Here is a 17827-nt window from a genome sequence, read left to right as displayed (position 1 = left end):
CATATCTTGATTGGACTTGTAGATAGGTCCACCATTCCAGTTCCACCCCTTGTTCTTTTAGATCTTGTATTGATTTCAGTTCTCCTTTTAATGGTTCTTAAAATGCTAAGGTTATGGACAGAAAAAACACACGGAGTAATTCATCATGTTGGCTTATGGTTATGTACTAAGAAGAAAAATGTTACTTCTTTTTAAAAAATTATATAGAAACATTTATTTATAAGAGCCAGTTGCATTTGATATCCATAATTTACATAGTTATTTGTTCTGCTGAAACTTATACTTTCTGGCTTATGATTTTTACCTTGGTCAGATTCAACAGATCCAAATACAGAAACCTTCCTTATGTGGAAGTATTTCTGAATTATTTCATGTCATTTTAGAAAAAAATCTGTTATATTCCATCTTTATTACAGTGGTGAGACCAGCAGATTGACTAGATAAATAAATAAAACAAATAAATGAAGATGTGCAAAACTCCATTTATATTAAAGAAAATTAATGTAAATTAAAACAAAAATCAATTCAAAAATCAATTGAAATTGTTTGTTTTATTTTGTTTTTAGTCTGTGGCATGCCACCTGTATTTGCAAAGTTTGAATTGGTCAGTCATTTAAATTCCTTAAATACATACATTTTTGACAGTTAAAAAAAGATACATAGTACTTCTAAAAGTATAAAACAGGGTAGGCCAGAAGAACATAACAAGAACAGTGGTTAAGTGGGAGATAGGATTAAATATGTTATGTGATTCTCATACCTGTTCTATTTGTGTATCTATCTGTCAAATTTATATAATCACCATCTCACTGAAAGTAACTCTGCAAAGCTCATGTTAGCTAAAAATGTGTTATATAATAAAAAAATATAATCATTGTAATTAGGCCAAAGAAAAGGAGGACAACGTATGAGCACATTTAATATAAAGAAGAATTAAGGATATGTCATAATTATATATATATGCAAGTTAGAGATACATTTCAATGCAATTCATTCTAAATTACATTTTCACAAGTCATTTGTGGCTTGGCAGGCAAGGTAACTAGAGGACTACTTTTCCTATACAAAAAAGTTCCAAGAACTTATTGTCCACCATCATCGGCTAATGACATCTGAGCCAATGATGCCAGAGGTTCTAAAGTTCAAAAGGTTTGTTTCTGAGTTACAGTGCCTCACATTTGAGAATACTCTCCCTCTAAAGTTAAATGAACAGCTTCACTGTTCAGAAGCAATTTGGAACCTTGTATTACTGCATTGTGATATTTTTTAATTTTATTTTATTAATACTATGTTTTTGTCTTGTTCTGTTTTTGTAATATATACCATCAGAAATCATAGTTTGAATCTTGCAGTTAGGAACATAATAAATGAAGATAAAACCTATACTGGTTTTATGCACACATATTTTAATACATTAGCTGTAACCATTCATTTTTTTCATCAGTTATTCATAGGACACAACACTGGTTTCATGGCAGGATCTCAAGAGAAGAATCACACAGGATTATTAAGCAACAAGGTCTTGTGGATGGGTATGTATTTTTTAATCATGTACTATTTATTCTATGGCCTATAAATCCTGGTAGAAGCCCTGAAATGAGTGCGCTAATAAATTTATATAATGCTCATCTTGAGATGCCTATAGGATAGGTACTTGGAAAAACAAATAGTAATAACTGTCCTTTGCCAATTCAGATCTTTTATACCACAGCTTTCAAGACTGAAACTAAGCCCTTTGCATGAACCATGTGCTTGATTATTCAGTTGCAATACTCAAAAATCACTTTAATGCTCAGATCCCAAGAAATCAAATAGTTAATATTGTAACATTGACATACATAGAATATCAGCATCTTACATATAGTTATTCTTTATATTATTATTATCATCAATGAAATATTAGATTATTTATGTATAAACATGAAGTATGTTATGATATCATAAAACAGTAGAATTGTTTGTTTATCAGAAATATATAATCAATCTGGTAGTAACATACGATGTTATTTTATAGATTATTTCTTCTTCGGGACAGTCAGAGTAATCCAAAGGCATTTGTACTTACATTGTGTCATCATCAAAAAATTAAACATTTTCAGATTTTACCAGTAAGTATAATATTCCACCCAGGCAGTACTGGGTGGTGATATCTTTCAGAATGTGCATTTATTTCTGTTCCCTTAATTTTTCTAAAGTATTAAGTTGAAAATTGCCTACTTAAGTGTGGGATTGACAGTCTCAGATATATGATTTATTCTGTACAAAACATATATGAATATGTTTTAATTTTTTAACTTTGCTTTTTAATATCCACTGTATCAGGAATCTCCAACCTTGGCAACTTTAAGACTTGTGGACTTCAATTCCCAGCAAAGCTGGCTGAGGAATTCTGGGAATTGAAATCCACAAGTCTTAAAGTTGCTAAGGTTGGAGACCCCTGCACTGTATATGTGTCAGATCCGTGTATCTGTCATTTCTTCAGTGCAAGAAGAAAATGGGGGGGGAAGGCTGAAAAAGAAATCCTTTCTTGATGTAACCTGAATATATTTAATCTTATATCTAATTTGTATAACCCACACATGATACGATGGAGGGAGAAAAGCCAGATGGCCAGAACTATCACCTCTGAAAGGCACAACCAGGAGATGAGAAGGTCATAAAAATTCCACAGTGAGATTGTACTTTGGGAATCTCTTGAATAGTTCGTTCTAAAAAGGGGGTGGGGGGGAAATTAGGTATGTCCTGGGAAACTGAAAAGATCGTTCCTTACAAGAGGGGTGGGGAGGAATTAACATACTGGCTTTTGTTTCACTAAATACACATCGAGATAAGGGGAGGGGTTCTAAACTCCCTTATCTATCCCTGAATGCCTGAGAGACCTCAGACGCTGCTTTGAACTCCTACAGGAATTGTCTCATCTCCATAAAGGATTCCTTTGTGATACGTTTGGATATGTTTTCAGAAGTTCATTTTAGTTGAGTGAATGGGGAAAGTTCTGTAGCCTGACAATATGCTGATATAAGAAATTGTATAGCGGACAGGGACACACACACACACACACACACACACACACACGTGTGTGTGTATGCATATGTGTGTGTTCATATTTATGTGTGTGTGTGTATATATATATACATACACGTGTGTGTGTTTATGCTGTACAATTTCTTATATCAGTGTATACAATGGATATTGTAAAGCAAAGTTAAATGTTTAGTGAGGGATAAAACAAACTAGAATAATGTGGCTGCATAAGTGTTTCTACTCTCTTCTTATAAGTGGGGATGTGGTTGTGTTTAGAATTAACCAATCACATTCAAATGTATGGTGAATAGTAGTCTGTACATACTCGTCATTAATTAAATTGACTCTGATCAAGCCCACATGAAGTTCAGGTAGGATTTTTCTGGTTATTTACTTAGTTGCCTTTTACAACAAGAGCCATGGTCTGCAGAGAGCTTTCAGAGCATCAAAGGGATATCACTCTTGAAAAGTATCAGTCAGGAAAAGGATACAAAGCAATTTCCAAGCCATGGAACAAACTCATAAACAAGTGGAGAAAATATGTCACATACAGGTTGTGTACTATGTGTGACAATAATCTCCTGTATTGATCATATGTCAGGGCTATGACCAACACACACACCTCTAATTGAATACTGATTAATACATTACTGTGATATTAGTTCTCCCTCTCCCATGCGAAACACGCCCTCCCAAATTTTTTAAACTATAAATCTATTTGTAAATTATTGACCTGTCTTCAATATATTATACCCCATCCTGGCTTCATTTTGCAAAAATGTACATTAAATCTGACAAAGGCATGTGGGTAAATGTGGTCTGATGAGACTGAGCTTGAGCTTTTTCAACATAATTCCAAAAAGTATGTTTTGTGCAAAAACAATACTATGAACCCACTGTGAAGCATGTTGATGGCAGCATTATGCTTTAGGGCTGCATTTCTTCAGCTGGAAATGGAGCTTTAATTAAGCTGGAGCAAATTGTGATCACTTCCAAATATCAGTTAACTTTGGCCCAAAACCTTCAAGCCTCTGCTAAAGTGCTGAAGACAAAGAGGAATTTCACCTTTCAACACAACTTCACCAGACGATCAAAGTTCCAGAATGGCCCAGCAAGAGTCCAGGTCTCAGTCCAATGGAAAATCTGTGGGCTGACCTGAAGAAATCTGAGCACAGAAGGTGCCTTTGCAATCTGACAGTTTTGAAGCGCTTTTGCAAGGAAGCATGGGCTAAAATTCCTAAGGCAAGCTGTGCCATGCTGTGATAGGCTCCTTCTCACAAAGGCTGAATGTGTCATAAAATGAAAAGGTGCTTCAGCAAAGTATTAATGTAAGGGTATACACACTTATGCAACCTCATTATTGTAAGTTTTTATTGTTAATTTTTCCTTTCAGATCTTTCAGTTTGTTTTTCAAATGAATTGCACAGTTTATTTGGTATACTAAAGGTGGAAAGAATTCTGAAGTGATTTACCTTAATCTTTCTTACAGTTCAAAAACCTGGCATTTTATCAGGGGATGTCTTTTATTTCTTAACTTTAAATGCTACATTGATGGCCCTTTACTAGAACTTTTTAATCTTAAATTGCTTAATCTGTTAATACTTTGGAAATATATCATTTTAATTGATTTTGTGCCATCAACTTACTGTCAACTCTCAGTGTCCACACAGATGGATTTTCTCCATGATGATCTTTTCTTAAGTGTTCCAAGAAGGCACCCACTGTTGCTGTAACTGAATCCTTCTACCTGGCTGCTGTTCATCCTCTACTTCTCTTTCCTTCCACCTTTCCCAGCATAAGAGTCTTCTCTAGACAATTGTGCCGTGGGCTGATGAGATTGAGGTTGAACTTTTTCATCATAATTTTAAAAAAAAGGATTTGAAATTTCATAGATCTTTGCATAACGTGTTCAAAGTAGGTCAGTTTGAGTCTGGTCAATTGTGCCTTGATTGAGAACTCTGAGAATTGTGGAATTCATGTGCGTCAGGGCCTGCACTATGCAGGAGGTAAAGGTAATGAAATGAATAGGGGGATACACATACTGGATGAGATATTTTAACACTCCTTTTTGAATAATTTGTTTTCTGTCTTTAGTATTTTATTTTTGTTTCATTTTCATTTTTCAAGTGTGAAGATGACGGACAGATATTTTTCAGTCTAGATGATGGCAGCACCAAATTCACTGACCTAATACAACTTGTTGAATTCTATCAATTAAACAAGGGAGTTTTGCCTTGTAAACTCAAACATCACTGCATCCGGGTTGCCTTGTGACCTCTGTACCAGTCCATGCAGATGACTGGTTTGTTCCAAGACTGGAGATGGAAGAGAAATTTTGTTGAAGAAAGTTGACCCTGGGACATTAAGCCAACTTGTAGTTGTTTTTGAGGAACAAAATGTATCATTAAAATTAGGGGACTTGGAAAGGGATGCTTGAGCTGGTGCCAACAGTCCAAGATTTGGCTCTTTTGTCTAAATCCTATGCCTGATTCTGCTGAGTGTCCCAGCAACTGCCCCTCCCCAAAAACTGGGAAAAATTATGTAAAAACACTAAACAAAACTGGAAATTGTCCCTTGGCTTGCCATGTAACAGAGTCGGGTTTGTGAAGCAAAATTATTGAAATGAACTCTTGCCCTGGATAAATCTTGACAATTTAAAACTGAATATTTTCTTTTTTTATTGTTTGCTTTCTTTATATTTCTCTCTCTCCCTCCCTCCTCCCCCCTCTTTTTTTGCACTCGTTTTGAACATTATATTTATCCTATACTAGATGATATGGTTTTTAAATTGATACCTGATTTGGATGTTCTAAATCATATATTGAGTAATTTACTTCAGTCTTATTATAATCTAAAATCAAAAAATAGCTTCTCCCTTTTGAAATTAAGTGGTCCACCATTTGTTTTGAAGAAACAACATGGAGAACAATTCTGGGAAGGAAAAATATCCCACTAGTGTATGCTTTTTAATGTAATAACTGTGTGTCTGAAAGAGGATTCTCCTTCTATGCACAGATGGTTTGAATTGTTTTGATTATCCCTCTCCTTCCCAATCTGCTGGAGGTCCTCTTTCTGCACAGATGCCAGGGGAAAATCCACTGTCATTAGCCAGTTTTGCAATCGAATGATAATATATGTATTTGGAATCATCTGGCTTTTCTTCTTATTATGTTTTAATTGGGAGTGAATAGATTGTCATTTATGTAGTATATTTGGTATAAAACAAATCAGTGTTTGCTATTTTTAGCATTATTTCCTTCACTCTTCAGAATGTATGTTATAGCTCCATTGCACATATAACACTGCCTAGTCTTCTAACCATTAAGAGTGCTCTGTAAGTCTGCATTTTCCTTCCAATTTTTTTTTCTGGATGTGTATTTTCTAATAACCGAAGCACAATTCTGATTTTATGTTTCTTCGCTTAATGAAAATACTATTGTTGGGCTTACACAAATTATAAATAGAAAGAATCAAAAGTGAAAACAAAGAGAAGTGTTTGTGTAGCATTCTCGATCTTCTAATAACAGCTAGATATTGAGGAGTCCTTCAGCAGCATGAATAGACTTTTCCTAAATGATGACATGATAAATAAGATTTTCAGTAAAGTAAATGTGAGAAATGCAGTCTGATTACATGCTGCTGGTCTATGAACTTGGTCAAAACTGTGGAAATCGTCCCGAAGCATTGCTTCACATTCTCTCCATCTATTTCAGTCTAGCTGTAAAAGATAGCAATATATATGCAGCAGTGTAATAACTGGATAAATCATTTTTATTTGGAAATTATATGCTCAGCTGTCTCTGCCACCGAAAGACATGCCATTGACAGTTCAGACAATTGATTTAGTTGGGATTTGTGCACTAAAATTTGCATGCCAGTATCTGTAACAATTAGAGAAACCTTGCTTCAAGTCCTAGTTCATCATCGTACTATGAGTCCTGGTTTAGGCTTCCTAAAAGCAAAGACATAGAATGTTAATTTGTACATAGCTATGCAGAACAAATAATGTTTTATTTCTCTTGAAAGGCACAGCTTTCTAGCTGTCAATGTGGCAAATAAAATTATATGTCACAAAAGTGAGATATCTGTCAATGTAATGATACTGACTCATGTTTTCTAATTCTGCATAACTGTGTGCATGGAGATATACCATGTGGACAACTTAATAATAGTGGAATCAAGGCAATGCTTGTTAATATTTCAGCTTTTCATGTTTCCATAGCAACGTTTCTTTCATTGATAGCTTGCACTTAAATAAGGTCAATGATTAAGATTATCGAGTTTTGGGGATGATGGTTAAGTGCATATAGGAAGTGCTTTTTGCTTTATGTATCAAGAAGTATGTTCCAGCCTATGAATGTTCAGAATTACTTGCAAGTGAAATATTTTCTCACTCGCTCCGGGAATCTTGAACCTTTATATTGATACTAATTAATATTAATTATTGCATGTGACTAATAGCAATCTGAACAGTTGAAATTGAGTACAGTTATTTATTCACAAGGTAATCATATACTGTTGAGAATAGCTTAAATCAATATAACCAGCTTGAGTATCTATAGCAGATAAAAACACTGTATTTTAGTTTACAGAACAAATCTAATAGGGGTTTTTCCATGAAATTTCTATATATACAATGAAGAAACTTGATTTTTGTTAGACATATTTTGATTATTACATTTTACATATTTTGTAAACATCTATAGGTAAAGTAATATGAGTTTGCTTAGTATTGCATTTTCCTAAAATGGATTTAAACAGATTTCCCCGCCAAAATACTGATTTTCAAATTTAAGTGAAGTTGTTTGAGTTTATTAGAAATTAAGCTATTTTTCAGTATCTTGGCTCCAATCATTCAGTTTCTTAGTAATAGTTTCATGTTATAAAAATGCATTTAATTGAATTTGACAATATAAGTTCTTATTATAAATTTGAATGAAGAGGGCAGACTGTTTTGTACTATCTTCAGAATTACTTGAGCACATATTGCATTTCTTCCCTTTGTTAGAAATGTACAATCTAATCCATCTTAAAAGTACTAACAGATACAGCTATCTGACAATTTAGGAAATAAGGGTTGAAGGAAATTTGATTAAAAAAATATTTAAATGACATGAATGTAAAGAGGGATGCTCAGGGTTGTTTCTGGAGCCTGTTGATTTTATTTTATTTTTGCCTGTGATTGTTTTGTAAATAAAATATGTCATATAGCATCTTGTAATATGTTAAGAAGGAAAATGCCAAACCATTTGGTAATTTTTTAAAAAAAAAATAGATACATTATATTATTTGTGTTTTTTAAAAGTACAGCTTTTTATTTGTTGTATTAATCTTGAAGAAAAATGTGCCTCTATTTTTAGATTGTTTTGTCTTAACTTTTCTGCACTAAGTACCTGACTATTTTGACCAATCAATGCACCTTTCCAGTGGCAAGACTTGCTTAGCATAAACTATATTATCATACCACAAGACTTTATTGTGTCTGTAAAATGAAATAAAACTTATCAGGGAATGCAAAAATTATTAACTTAAGGGACACAACCTCTTATTCAATATGCATTGCTTCATATTGTAAATAGTTTTGTTTTGTTTTTTTTGACTAGTGAACTTAATTGTTATCTTTCAGGTATTTTTGTACAAAATGGGACTGGTTATATTTCTTATACATAAATGTTTAGAAATAAACATTCAAACAATGGTATTCATTTTATACTGTTGGTCAAGTTTCATTTTATTTTCTCAAAGGGGCAAATCTACCCAATACCAGAGTTGTAGGCAATTGTGCTGCCTGTGGACTATTTTTCCATTAACTGAAGCAAATTAGCAATTTACCTGAACATTATATACATGTATTCATTTTATTTATTTTTAATTAAAAGGGTTAAGCTACTTTCAGAGCAACTGCCACTAAAATATGTAGAATGTATAAGAAAACCATCAATTTAATATGCATATTACACAACTTTAAATGAACAATGCATTTTGATCAAGATGTAATAAACAAATGCTCATGCATTTCATGGAAATGCTTCATTATTAAGGCCTGCAGAGCCAAAGACAAATGTTTTATCATATGTGGAGAAATAAATAGGGAGTCTTCATTACAAGAAGAGAATCGGTATACTCTTGAGTATTCTTGCTATCATATTTGGATTGTTTGAAATTTAGAACAGAATAACAGAGTTGGAATAGACCTTGGAGGTCTTCTATTCCAATCCCTATACCATTTCAAATAATTGTCAAATGGTTGTCCAGTCTCTTCTTAAAAGCTTCCAGTGCTGGAGCATTCACAACTTCTGGAGGCAAGTTTGTTCTAACTACTAGGGAATTTCTTCTTAGTTCTACGTTGCTTCTCTCTTTGATTAGTTTCCATCCATTGCTTTTTGTCCTGCCCTCAGGTACTTTGGAGAATAGTTTAACTCCCTCTTCTTTGTGGCAAACCCTGAGATATTGTAACACTGCTATCATGTCACCTCCTAATCCTTATTTTCATTAAATTAGACATACCCAATTCCAGCAAATGTTCTTTATATGTTTTAGCCTCCAGTCCCCTAATTATCTTAAGGCAGTTTCATATTGAGTGTTTATAGCAATCTAGTTCAGATATAATCACTAGGTATATTTTTGTAATCCCAGTTACTGGTAGTTCTTCACTTACAACCATTTGTTTAGAGATCAACAAAATGATTGATGACCATTTTTCGCATGACCATTGCAGCATCCCTATAGTCACATGATCAAAATTTGGATACTTGGCAACTGGCATGTATTTATAACAGTTGCAGTGTTTCGATGTCATATGATAACCTCTTGTGACCTTCTGACAAAGTCAACGGTGGAGCCAGATTCACTTAACAATGTTACTAACTTAACAATTACAATGATTTACTTAAATAATTGTTGCAAGAAAGGTTGTAAAATGGGGCAGAATTCATTTAACAACTGTCTTGTGTAACACTGGAAATTTTGGACTCAGTTATGATTGTAAGTTGAAGAATACCTATATATAATCTTAAAAGTTATTGCTTTTTATATTTGTGATAGCACCTAGAATTTTAATTTTATTAATTCCTGTAATATGTAGATTAGATCATTGGCAAAAAGAATGATTTTAATTTTAACCTTGAATGTAACTTTGTTGGTAAGTGACCAAAAAAAAAAAAAGATGATGATGATGATGATATAGCTACCGAAGCAAGATGTGTTCTCCAGAGAAGATGAAAACTAGTGAGTCAATTAAAGATGGAAAAATGTATTCTTGGTCATCAATGATGCCTGCATTGTGGCCCAGGAAAACCCCTAACTCCTTTGTGAAAGATTAAGAAATGAATGTATTATTTGTCTCCATTGGGTTGAAGTTTTATCTTGTTAGCATTCACCAATTTCCAATAACCAGCCCAAAATTTATTCAGTAATATTAGCTAAAAGATAAGGGAACAACATCCTTTGCATACTGATACCTTGCAGTGTAAACTATCTGATAAAGTTTGCTAAATGTCAAAAGCAAAGTCATCTCCAGTATCATCTTCTGGAATTGTTACCACTTTCCTCTGAAAATAACAAAATAGCAATTTGGAGTAATAAAGCTAGATATTTTACAAGAAACAATTTAGATGCACACCATGATTAATCAATAAAAGAACTAGAAAAAAACAAATGAAACATTTTACCTTTTCTAAACTTCTATCTTGGCAGAATTTACAAGTTGGGAAACAGAAAAAGTTTGAAAATTTGTAGCAGTAGATTTCAGTGTGCCAAACATTTTGTCAGTCTTTTCAGATTTTAGAAGCTGAAAGTCCAATGTAATACTGGACGATACTATAGTGTTGTCTACCAGGGCTATGGAAGTCTTTGAAACGATATTTTGCTTCAACAAAAGTTTCATGCAAAGGGCTCCCTCCCTCATAGTTGCTTTGTTAGGCAACATGGCCATTCTGAAAGGCTGGTAATACTTTGCATGGTGGAGGGCATACTATTCACCAAAAATGAGTAGCTGAAAGCTGTAAAGGTGTTTGCTGTTTGCTTGTTGTGACAAGGCTCATCAAAATGTGACTCTGCTTTCTCCAGCATGCCCTTAAAAAAAAATCTGAAGAGAGTCCTACTGAATCAGAGACACTGCATAATAGCCTCATCTGACTTTTGACCAAAAACTGGAAGACCAGGAGAAGCTTCAAGGCAACGTAAAAGGTTTCTTCAAATATATTGTAGGGCCTATTTGGTTTTTATAAATTGCCATGCAAATTATATTCCCATCTTTCCCTAATATTACCAAATTATATGTTCAGGATAACACACACAAGAATGCTACTCCAAAACTCAAAAAAGTACTTTCTTCAGTGGGTCTCTCAATTTTTTCCATTTGTTAAAAAGAACATCTTGGCTACTCATGCTTTCCAGTATCTATGTATTGAACTGTGTCTTTATATGCACATTGAAGAAAATTTAGTTTCATGCCAATGTAATTGCACTGAGCAACTCTTGAGCTGTACCCAGAATTTCTCTATTTGCATTGAGGAGCTCATGTATGTATATTGATATGTGTAATATGAATAAATTTTCTTCAATATTCCTATAATCTATATTGGACTTTCTGTTTTAGCTGAAGTATTGTAAAATAAGTGAAACAATTTATTGGCATTATTCTTAACATGTTTTGAAATGGAAGAAATATAACTGTTTTCTCAATATTTATTTTAGGGCAGGAGGTTACATATGAAACATCCAAACTCTGAATAACTTCATTATAGTGTTCCCAAGGGAAGAGTCTATGTGAAATGATGTTGTAATCTTTCAATTTATTGCTATCAGAAGTGCCATAATTTAGCAGTGGAGATTACATTGTTCTACATGTGCATGTTGGAGAAAATCTGACCTGAATGGCTTGCACATACATGGGGGCGCGTGCGTGCACACACACACACACACACACACACACACACACACACACACACACCTACCTCTCCCTAGCACTGCTGAGGAATGAGTAAAGAATGTCTGTTAGGAGTGTATGCCAAGAATATAGGATCATTCAAGGATGAAATCATTATAGTTGTCCAGTTAAAACAAACAGACACCTAAGAAAATATATTTTGAGGAAAGACAAAACTTTGCATGCCTGGAAAAGGCAGAGGAAAGTGATCTTAGAATAGCACCCTCTTAATGAGCAGACAGAATGACAAATAGAAGCAGCAGAGGAATTCTTAATTTTACCTGTACCATTTTTTTGCAGTCTATAGATTATGAGGTGATGAAGGCTGTGTTTGGCCCATTTCCAATTATTCTGGAATTTAGCATCTTTCCCCCTCTCAATAATTGGATAGATGCTGACTTCTATGCAAATGCTTAATCCTAAATAACACACTCTTTTTAATAACTTTTTATTGACATTTGTTATAACATAAAATACAATAAAATGAAATAAACATTAAGAAGGGGGAGTGCAGGATTGAAAAAGGAACAAAAGCTGTTTATTTCCAAATCATATCTGTAAGTACACATTATTCAATATTTAACTAAATTCTACATTTCATTTCTTTATTTCTAGCATAAAAACGAGAAGCAATTTTCCAATAGAAACAAGACCAAATCTTTGTTTAAAACAAAGAAATATAAATAAAAAAGGAATAATAGGTTAAACAGGCTAAGAGAGCTCTTTCAGTTTAGTACAGATAACAAATATGGTATTTTAAGAAATGGAAGACCTGATTTAATGTCTGTTTGGAGGTGGGGGAGAAAACAAAATGGCTGCTTTTTCAACTGGAAAGTGGCTGTATCCCTGCCTCTCAATTGGATGCTTGAGGTTAATTTAGAGTTGCCTACCATTGCAGGTAGGCATTACCTGCCCTGTGAAGGGGTTGAAAGGTAAATGTAGTTTACAGACAGATGAGCATACCTCCCAAATTCCAACAGCAGATTGAAGGGAGGTATGTGTCGTGTATGGTGATTGGTTGATCTGATTTCCTGCTCTGCGTGTTGCTGTTCAAATGCCCCCTATGTTAACATTTGCAGAAATATAAATGGAACATCTATCTGTCCTTGAATAACAAGGTGCTTATGTTCCCTGACATGTGAGGCCAGAAAAGTCTGCTTAACCCATCACCCAGCAATATCAGGGAACTATTCCAGAGTCACCTTGTGAACTGCCACTGTCTGGAGGATCTTGTGGGGTGATTTCTATGATTCTAACCTAGGAGAGTCATACACACTTAGGTAATCTGTTTCCTGTTCACAAATTGGAAATGCTTCTAGCTGGAAGAAACATCTTGGACTGATCAGTTGGTCATATTCTGTTGGAAGCCCCCTAAATAACACTAAAAGTCATAATCTAGCATACTACATCCACCAACATTGGATTAAATAGCAATAGACTTACATAGTGCTTTACAGCCCTTTCCATTTTAGTTTAGTTTAGTTTTGTTACTTTATTGTCATTGCACCTCGTACAATGGAATTAAATGCCATATTCAGTGTGCATTATAAAAATAAAATATACATCCTTCACATTCTATACAATTGAATTGAAAACTTAAATGATTTGATATGGGACAAGTGTAAACCTCTAAGTCAACATATTGCCCCCAACAATTTGGGTCCTCATTTTACCCACTTTGGAAGGATGGAAGGCTCAGTCAATCTTGAGCTTGGTGAGATTTGAACTGCCAAATTACAGGCAGTCAGCAGTACTGCATTCCAATCACTGCGCCATTGTGGCTCAATAAATTTTCCTTATATGTTTTAAATATATTTTATTTGTAATTGTACCCATTTGTAAATGTAAACCTAAGAGTAGATCAGCTTCTTAAGCGCAGACCAGCAACAGATTCATAAAAATATTTTACATTGGGGCAAAATCCCTTTAAGAGCAAGTTAAACATTTTAAGATTAACAAAGAGTGCAAGATAAGAGTTCAGTGAGCTTTCACTTTTAGGAGGATGGTTGTGATCAATATTAGAAATTATTGTTGAAAGAGGATGCAAATCTGCATAGACTAGACTGAAAAAGGTCTGGGTATGCTGCTTATAGGATGGAGAATTGAAAGTTATTAAGAAAGGAGGGAAATCCTGAAATGTTCCTGAGAATCAATACTAGCCCTAAATTTTGTAGGCTGTTCCATGGGTGGGGAGAAGGGAATGGATGTTCTTATATTACTTTCTAGCCTTACAAGCAAATCACACTGATAAGTAGAGTAAAATAAATTTTGGAAATTTTTCACAAAATTGACAACAAATGCAGCTTTTTTGCTTTTTCTGTTCCTGTTAAGTAAATAAATCTGCTTTCAATAGGTTTCCCAGGTTAGTTCTAAGATAGACTCCTTATGTTTCCAAGCATGCCATTAATTTCCATCTCTAGACCCAGCAATGACATAAGCAGCTTCAGTACCTTTTTGTTGGTTGCCCTTCCCTTAGAGCAAGGGTGTCAAACTTGATTTCAATGAGGGCCGCATCAGGGTTGAGTTTGATTTCAGGGGGCAGGGTTGGGCAGGGTGGGCATGGACAGCTTGACGTCACTCACGTGGCCTGAGCGCTCTGCCAGTGAAAATGGGCTCCTGAGCTCCATTTTCAGCTGTGACAGCTTCCTGCAACCCTCTGCCAGTGAAAACACAGCTTGAGAGGGCCACCCGCAGCCCTCCCGAGCTCTGCTTTTGGTTGTGACGGTGTCCTGCAACTCTCTGTTAGCAAAAATGGAGCTTGGGAGCTCCATTTTTGCTGGCAGAGGCACTATGGGCTGGTCCTTTGCTGTTTCCAGGGTGATCCCATAGGCCAGATCTAAGCACCCCATGGGCCAGATCTGGCCCCTGGGCCATGAGTTTGACACCCCTGCCTTAGAGCATAAATACACTTCTGTTTGACTTGCTTAATTTTCATCTCTAGACTCAGCAATGACACAAGCAGCTTCAGTACCTTTTAATTTGCTTAAAAGTTGCTTAATTATGCAACTTTTAACATCTATATAATGTTCTCAAGCAAAGGAGGACACTATAAATTAAGCTGAGTTGAATAACAACACAAATATTTACAAATTGAGAATAACATCCCATGTCCCATATCAAATCATTTTGCATATTGTGATTGAAAGGCAGGATAAAAAAGAGAAATTGGTTGGTAGGATAGCAAAACTGAAGTAGGGTTCAAGTTAACTGGATGATTAGAATTTTGAAGGTGACATTTATGGACATTAATTCTGCATCTTCATCATCTTATTAATTGTAAATTGCTATAACTATTTTTCTAATATTTTATTGCCTTTCAATGTTAGCTGACCTCCAGGCAGGATGGTCGGCAAACAAGTCTAAAAAATAAATAAAATCAATCAATCCTGCAATGGAAGCTTATTTTTAAACTTATTTTTATTTAATTCCATTGTAGTTTGCACAAGAGAACTGATATTCAGTTATCCAAAGCTGACAATTCCGGATAATTTTAAAAAATGCATACAAAAAAAAACAGTTACAGAAAGTTAATGATTATTACGTTCAAATATGATTAGATGTTATAAAACAGAGTGGCCTTCCTCCTGATTGGACCTCTTGGAGTCTTCAAGTTTGTTATTGAAAAAAAATTATTTAGTTCCATCCACTTGAGCAAGAACACTTGAACATTATAGGAAAACAGTAAGTAAAAATTAAGTTTATTGCTGTACTGAGATCTGAGTGTTATCAATTAACCTTTGTAGTATTTTTTCTGAAAGTGTTAATACTATATTGAAATAGATATTGAATGTTGTACTCTGTTTTCAAAACTCTCATGGATGAAGTTTTATTATTTTTTCTTCACCATATGTTGTTTTTAAAATTGTAACTTTGCTTTATAATAATTACGAGTACCCATATTAATCGGTATTGCAGCTGCAACTATTATATAAAAACAGATTGTGTTTTACACAAGAGGGAGACATTCCAAATACCTTTGTTTCTGGAAGAGCATTTTACATTACTTTCATGCATTTTTTATATATTTTATTTATTTATTAGATTTTTGCACTGCCTATTTCACCTAAGAGATTCTGGGCAGTTTATAATAAAAATATAAAAAGAGGTATAAAAGCATAAATACAACAAAGATAATACAGTTAAGAACAAAATTAAAATTGAGAAATTGCAAGTTAAAACAGGCAAAGGGAGCACCCTTGCATCACCGTTTGCCTAGCACTCACCTAATACACTTCTACCTATGCCAATTGGTAAAGTCAGGTTTTAACACTCTTTCAGAAAGCTAGAAAAGTGTGGTTTCACCTCGTCTCTAGGAATAAGATGTTCTGAAGAGCAAGAGAGGTGGCAGAAAAGGATATATATATATCCTGTATAGGAAGCCTGATGATGGCAGATGAGATTCTGCTGAAACGTTGCTACAACTTTAAAAGCACAACTACAATGACGTGGGAAAATACCCGAACAAAGCTGAATGCCATACATACATACATACATACATACATACATACATACATACATATATTTACATTAATAAAATATAAGAAAAATAAAAAATATATAGTACATATTGTAATTATATATAAAGATATATATAGAGAAGTAGAATATAGGTTAAGTCTTTCTTTTTTATTATTATTCAGAACTCTGCATATTAGCCAAGGGAGCAAAATACTGGATTCATGTTTGAAATCTTCCAGGGCAATGTACGATGTTTGCTTATCTGCAAATGAATAACCAAGAATTAACATGGGCAGCAGAGAGAAGTAGCACTGATACTGCCTCAAGAAATGTGCAGAAACACATTTTTAAAAAAGTGTTGATAGTAGGGGGGAGAAAATGCGGAAAAAGGCTGACCAACCTGTTATCTAAGAAAGATGCTGCACTGTCAGATTGTAGATGATGAAAATTGAAGATACAAGGACCTGCTTCAGTATTTGACTTTCTGAATGACAATTTTTATTTTTCCAATCTAATGGAATGTTGGGAAGAAATTATGCAAGGGACTTGGAACTCTGTCCCTCTGTTTATCAGCAGGACAACACTACAAAAGTAGCGCAGCACAGTACGAAATGTGATATGGCAGAAAAGCTTGTAATATAAAGTTTGAGTTCTAAAAAGGAACTGGGAGTGGTATATGATTCACATACACTCACATACACCCACAGAAAGACAAACACAAGGAGGGGGAGCAATTGCCCATAAATCCCTATGTGTGAAGCAGTTAGCAGTTGGAATGCTGGCAACTCTTGAATTCTTAAGTCCCACCTCTCTTCTGTCACAGGACCCACCAGAGCTGAACTGCTATTATGAAGTTGGAATGAATTCTAGAACTGCATGCTTCTCTATATTCTTGTGGCACCAGAACCAATATTCTAAGTTACCAAGGCATTATAAAGTGTTACTAAAATGTCATGTGATCTGACCCTATGTTAATGCAGTCTAGGATTGCATTGGGTTTTTTGGTGGCTGCTGGCTCATATTTAACTGATTGTCCCAAAATCCCTCTTTACTTTATTTGTTCTCAGATTTTCATCCAATCTTTCCCGAGCTCTCTTTTAAGTTAGTTGAAATCCACTTTTTTAAAGTTTAGGCTGTCAACCACCTCCATGTATTTTTCTTGTAGTCCTATAGCCAAATCATCATTGTATCCAATTTTGCATTCTCTTGTTGTTGGCTGATATCTAATATGTATAAGTTGAATATTGTAGGTGCCATTACAGAGCCTTGTGAGAAGCCATTGTTTAATCGCCTAACCTTACTTACGTTGTTCCTCCATTATTATCTGAAAGGACCTATCACTCAGCACATTATTAATTTTAGTTGATAGACATTTTTGCAGGGGATAATATGGCACAATTTGTATAACAACTCTTC

The 17827-nt window shown here is 34.5% G+C and overlaps 2 protein-coding genes across 4 annotated transcripts in view; both read left to right on the top strand.

Annotated features, from left to right (window-relative positions):
- The window catches only part of GRB10 (growth factor receptor bound protein 10), a 118285-nt gene extending 106686 nt beyond the window's left edge, over positions 1 to 11599 (top strand). For all 3 annotated transcript variants that reach the window (XM_026678349.2, XM_087946464.1, XM_087946463.1), the window contains 3 exons: positions 1445 to 1532; positions 2015 to 2108; positions 5152 to 11599. In XM_026678349.2, the coding sequence (XP_026534134.1) occupies positions 1445 to 1532; positions 2015 to 2108; positions 5152 to 5298 (329 nt within the window). In that variant the 3' untranslated portion in view covers positions 5299 to 11599. The remainder of the gene's footprint in view (positions 1 to 1444; positions 1533 to 2014; positions 2109 to 5151) is intronic.
- Positions 11600 to 15517: 3918 nt separating this feature from the next.
- Positions 15518 to 17827, top strand: part of DDC (dopa decarboxylase) — a 93069-nt gene continuing 90759 nt past the window's right edge. The window contains exon 1 of the mRNA XM_087946457.1: positions 15518 to 15634. The gene's annotated coding sequence lies outside the window, so the exon portion shown is untranslated. The remainder of the gene's footprint in view (positions 15635 to 17827) is intronic.

Source organism: Notechis scutatus, chromosome Z (assembly GCF_049901735.1).
Source record: "Notechis scutatus isolate UNSWTSFEM ecotype Mainland chromosome Z, rNotScu1.2, whole genome shotgun sequence".
In the NCBI taxonomy this organism is placed as follows: domain Eukaryota; kingdom Metazoa; phylum Chordata; class Lepidosauria; order Squamata; family Elapidae; genus Notechis; species Notechis scutatus.
Note: the sequence above shows the minus strand (reverse complement) of the source record. Positions and strands in the feature narration are given on the sequence as shown.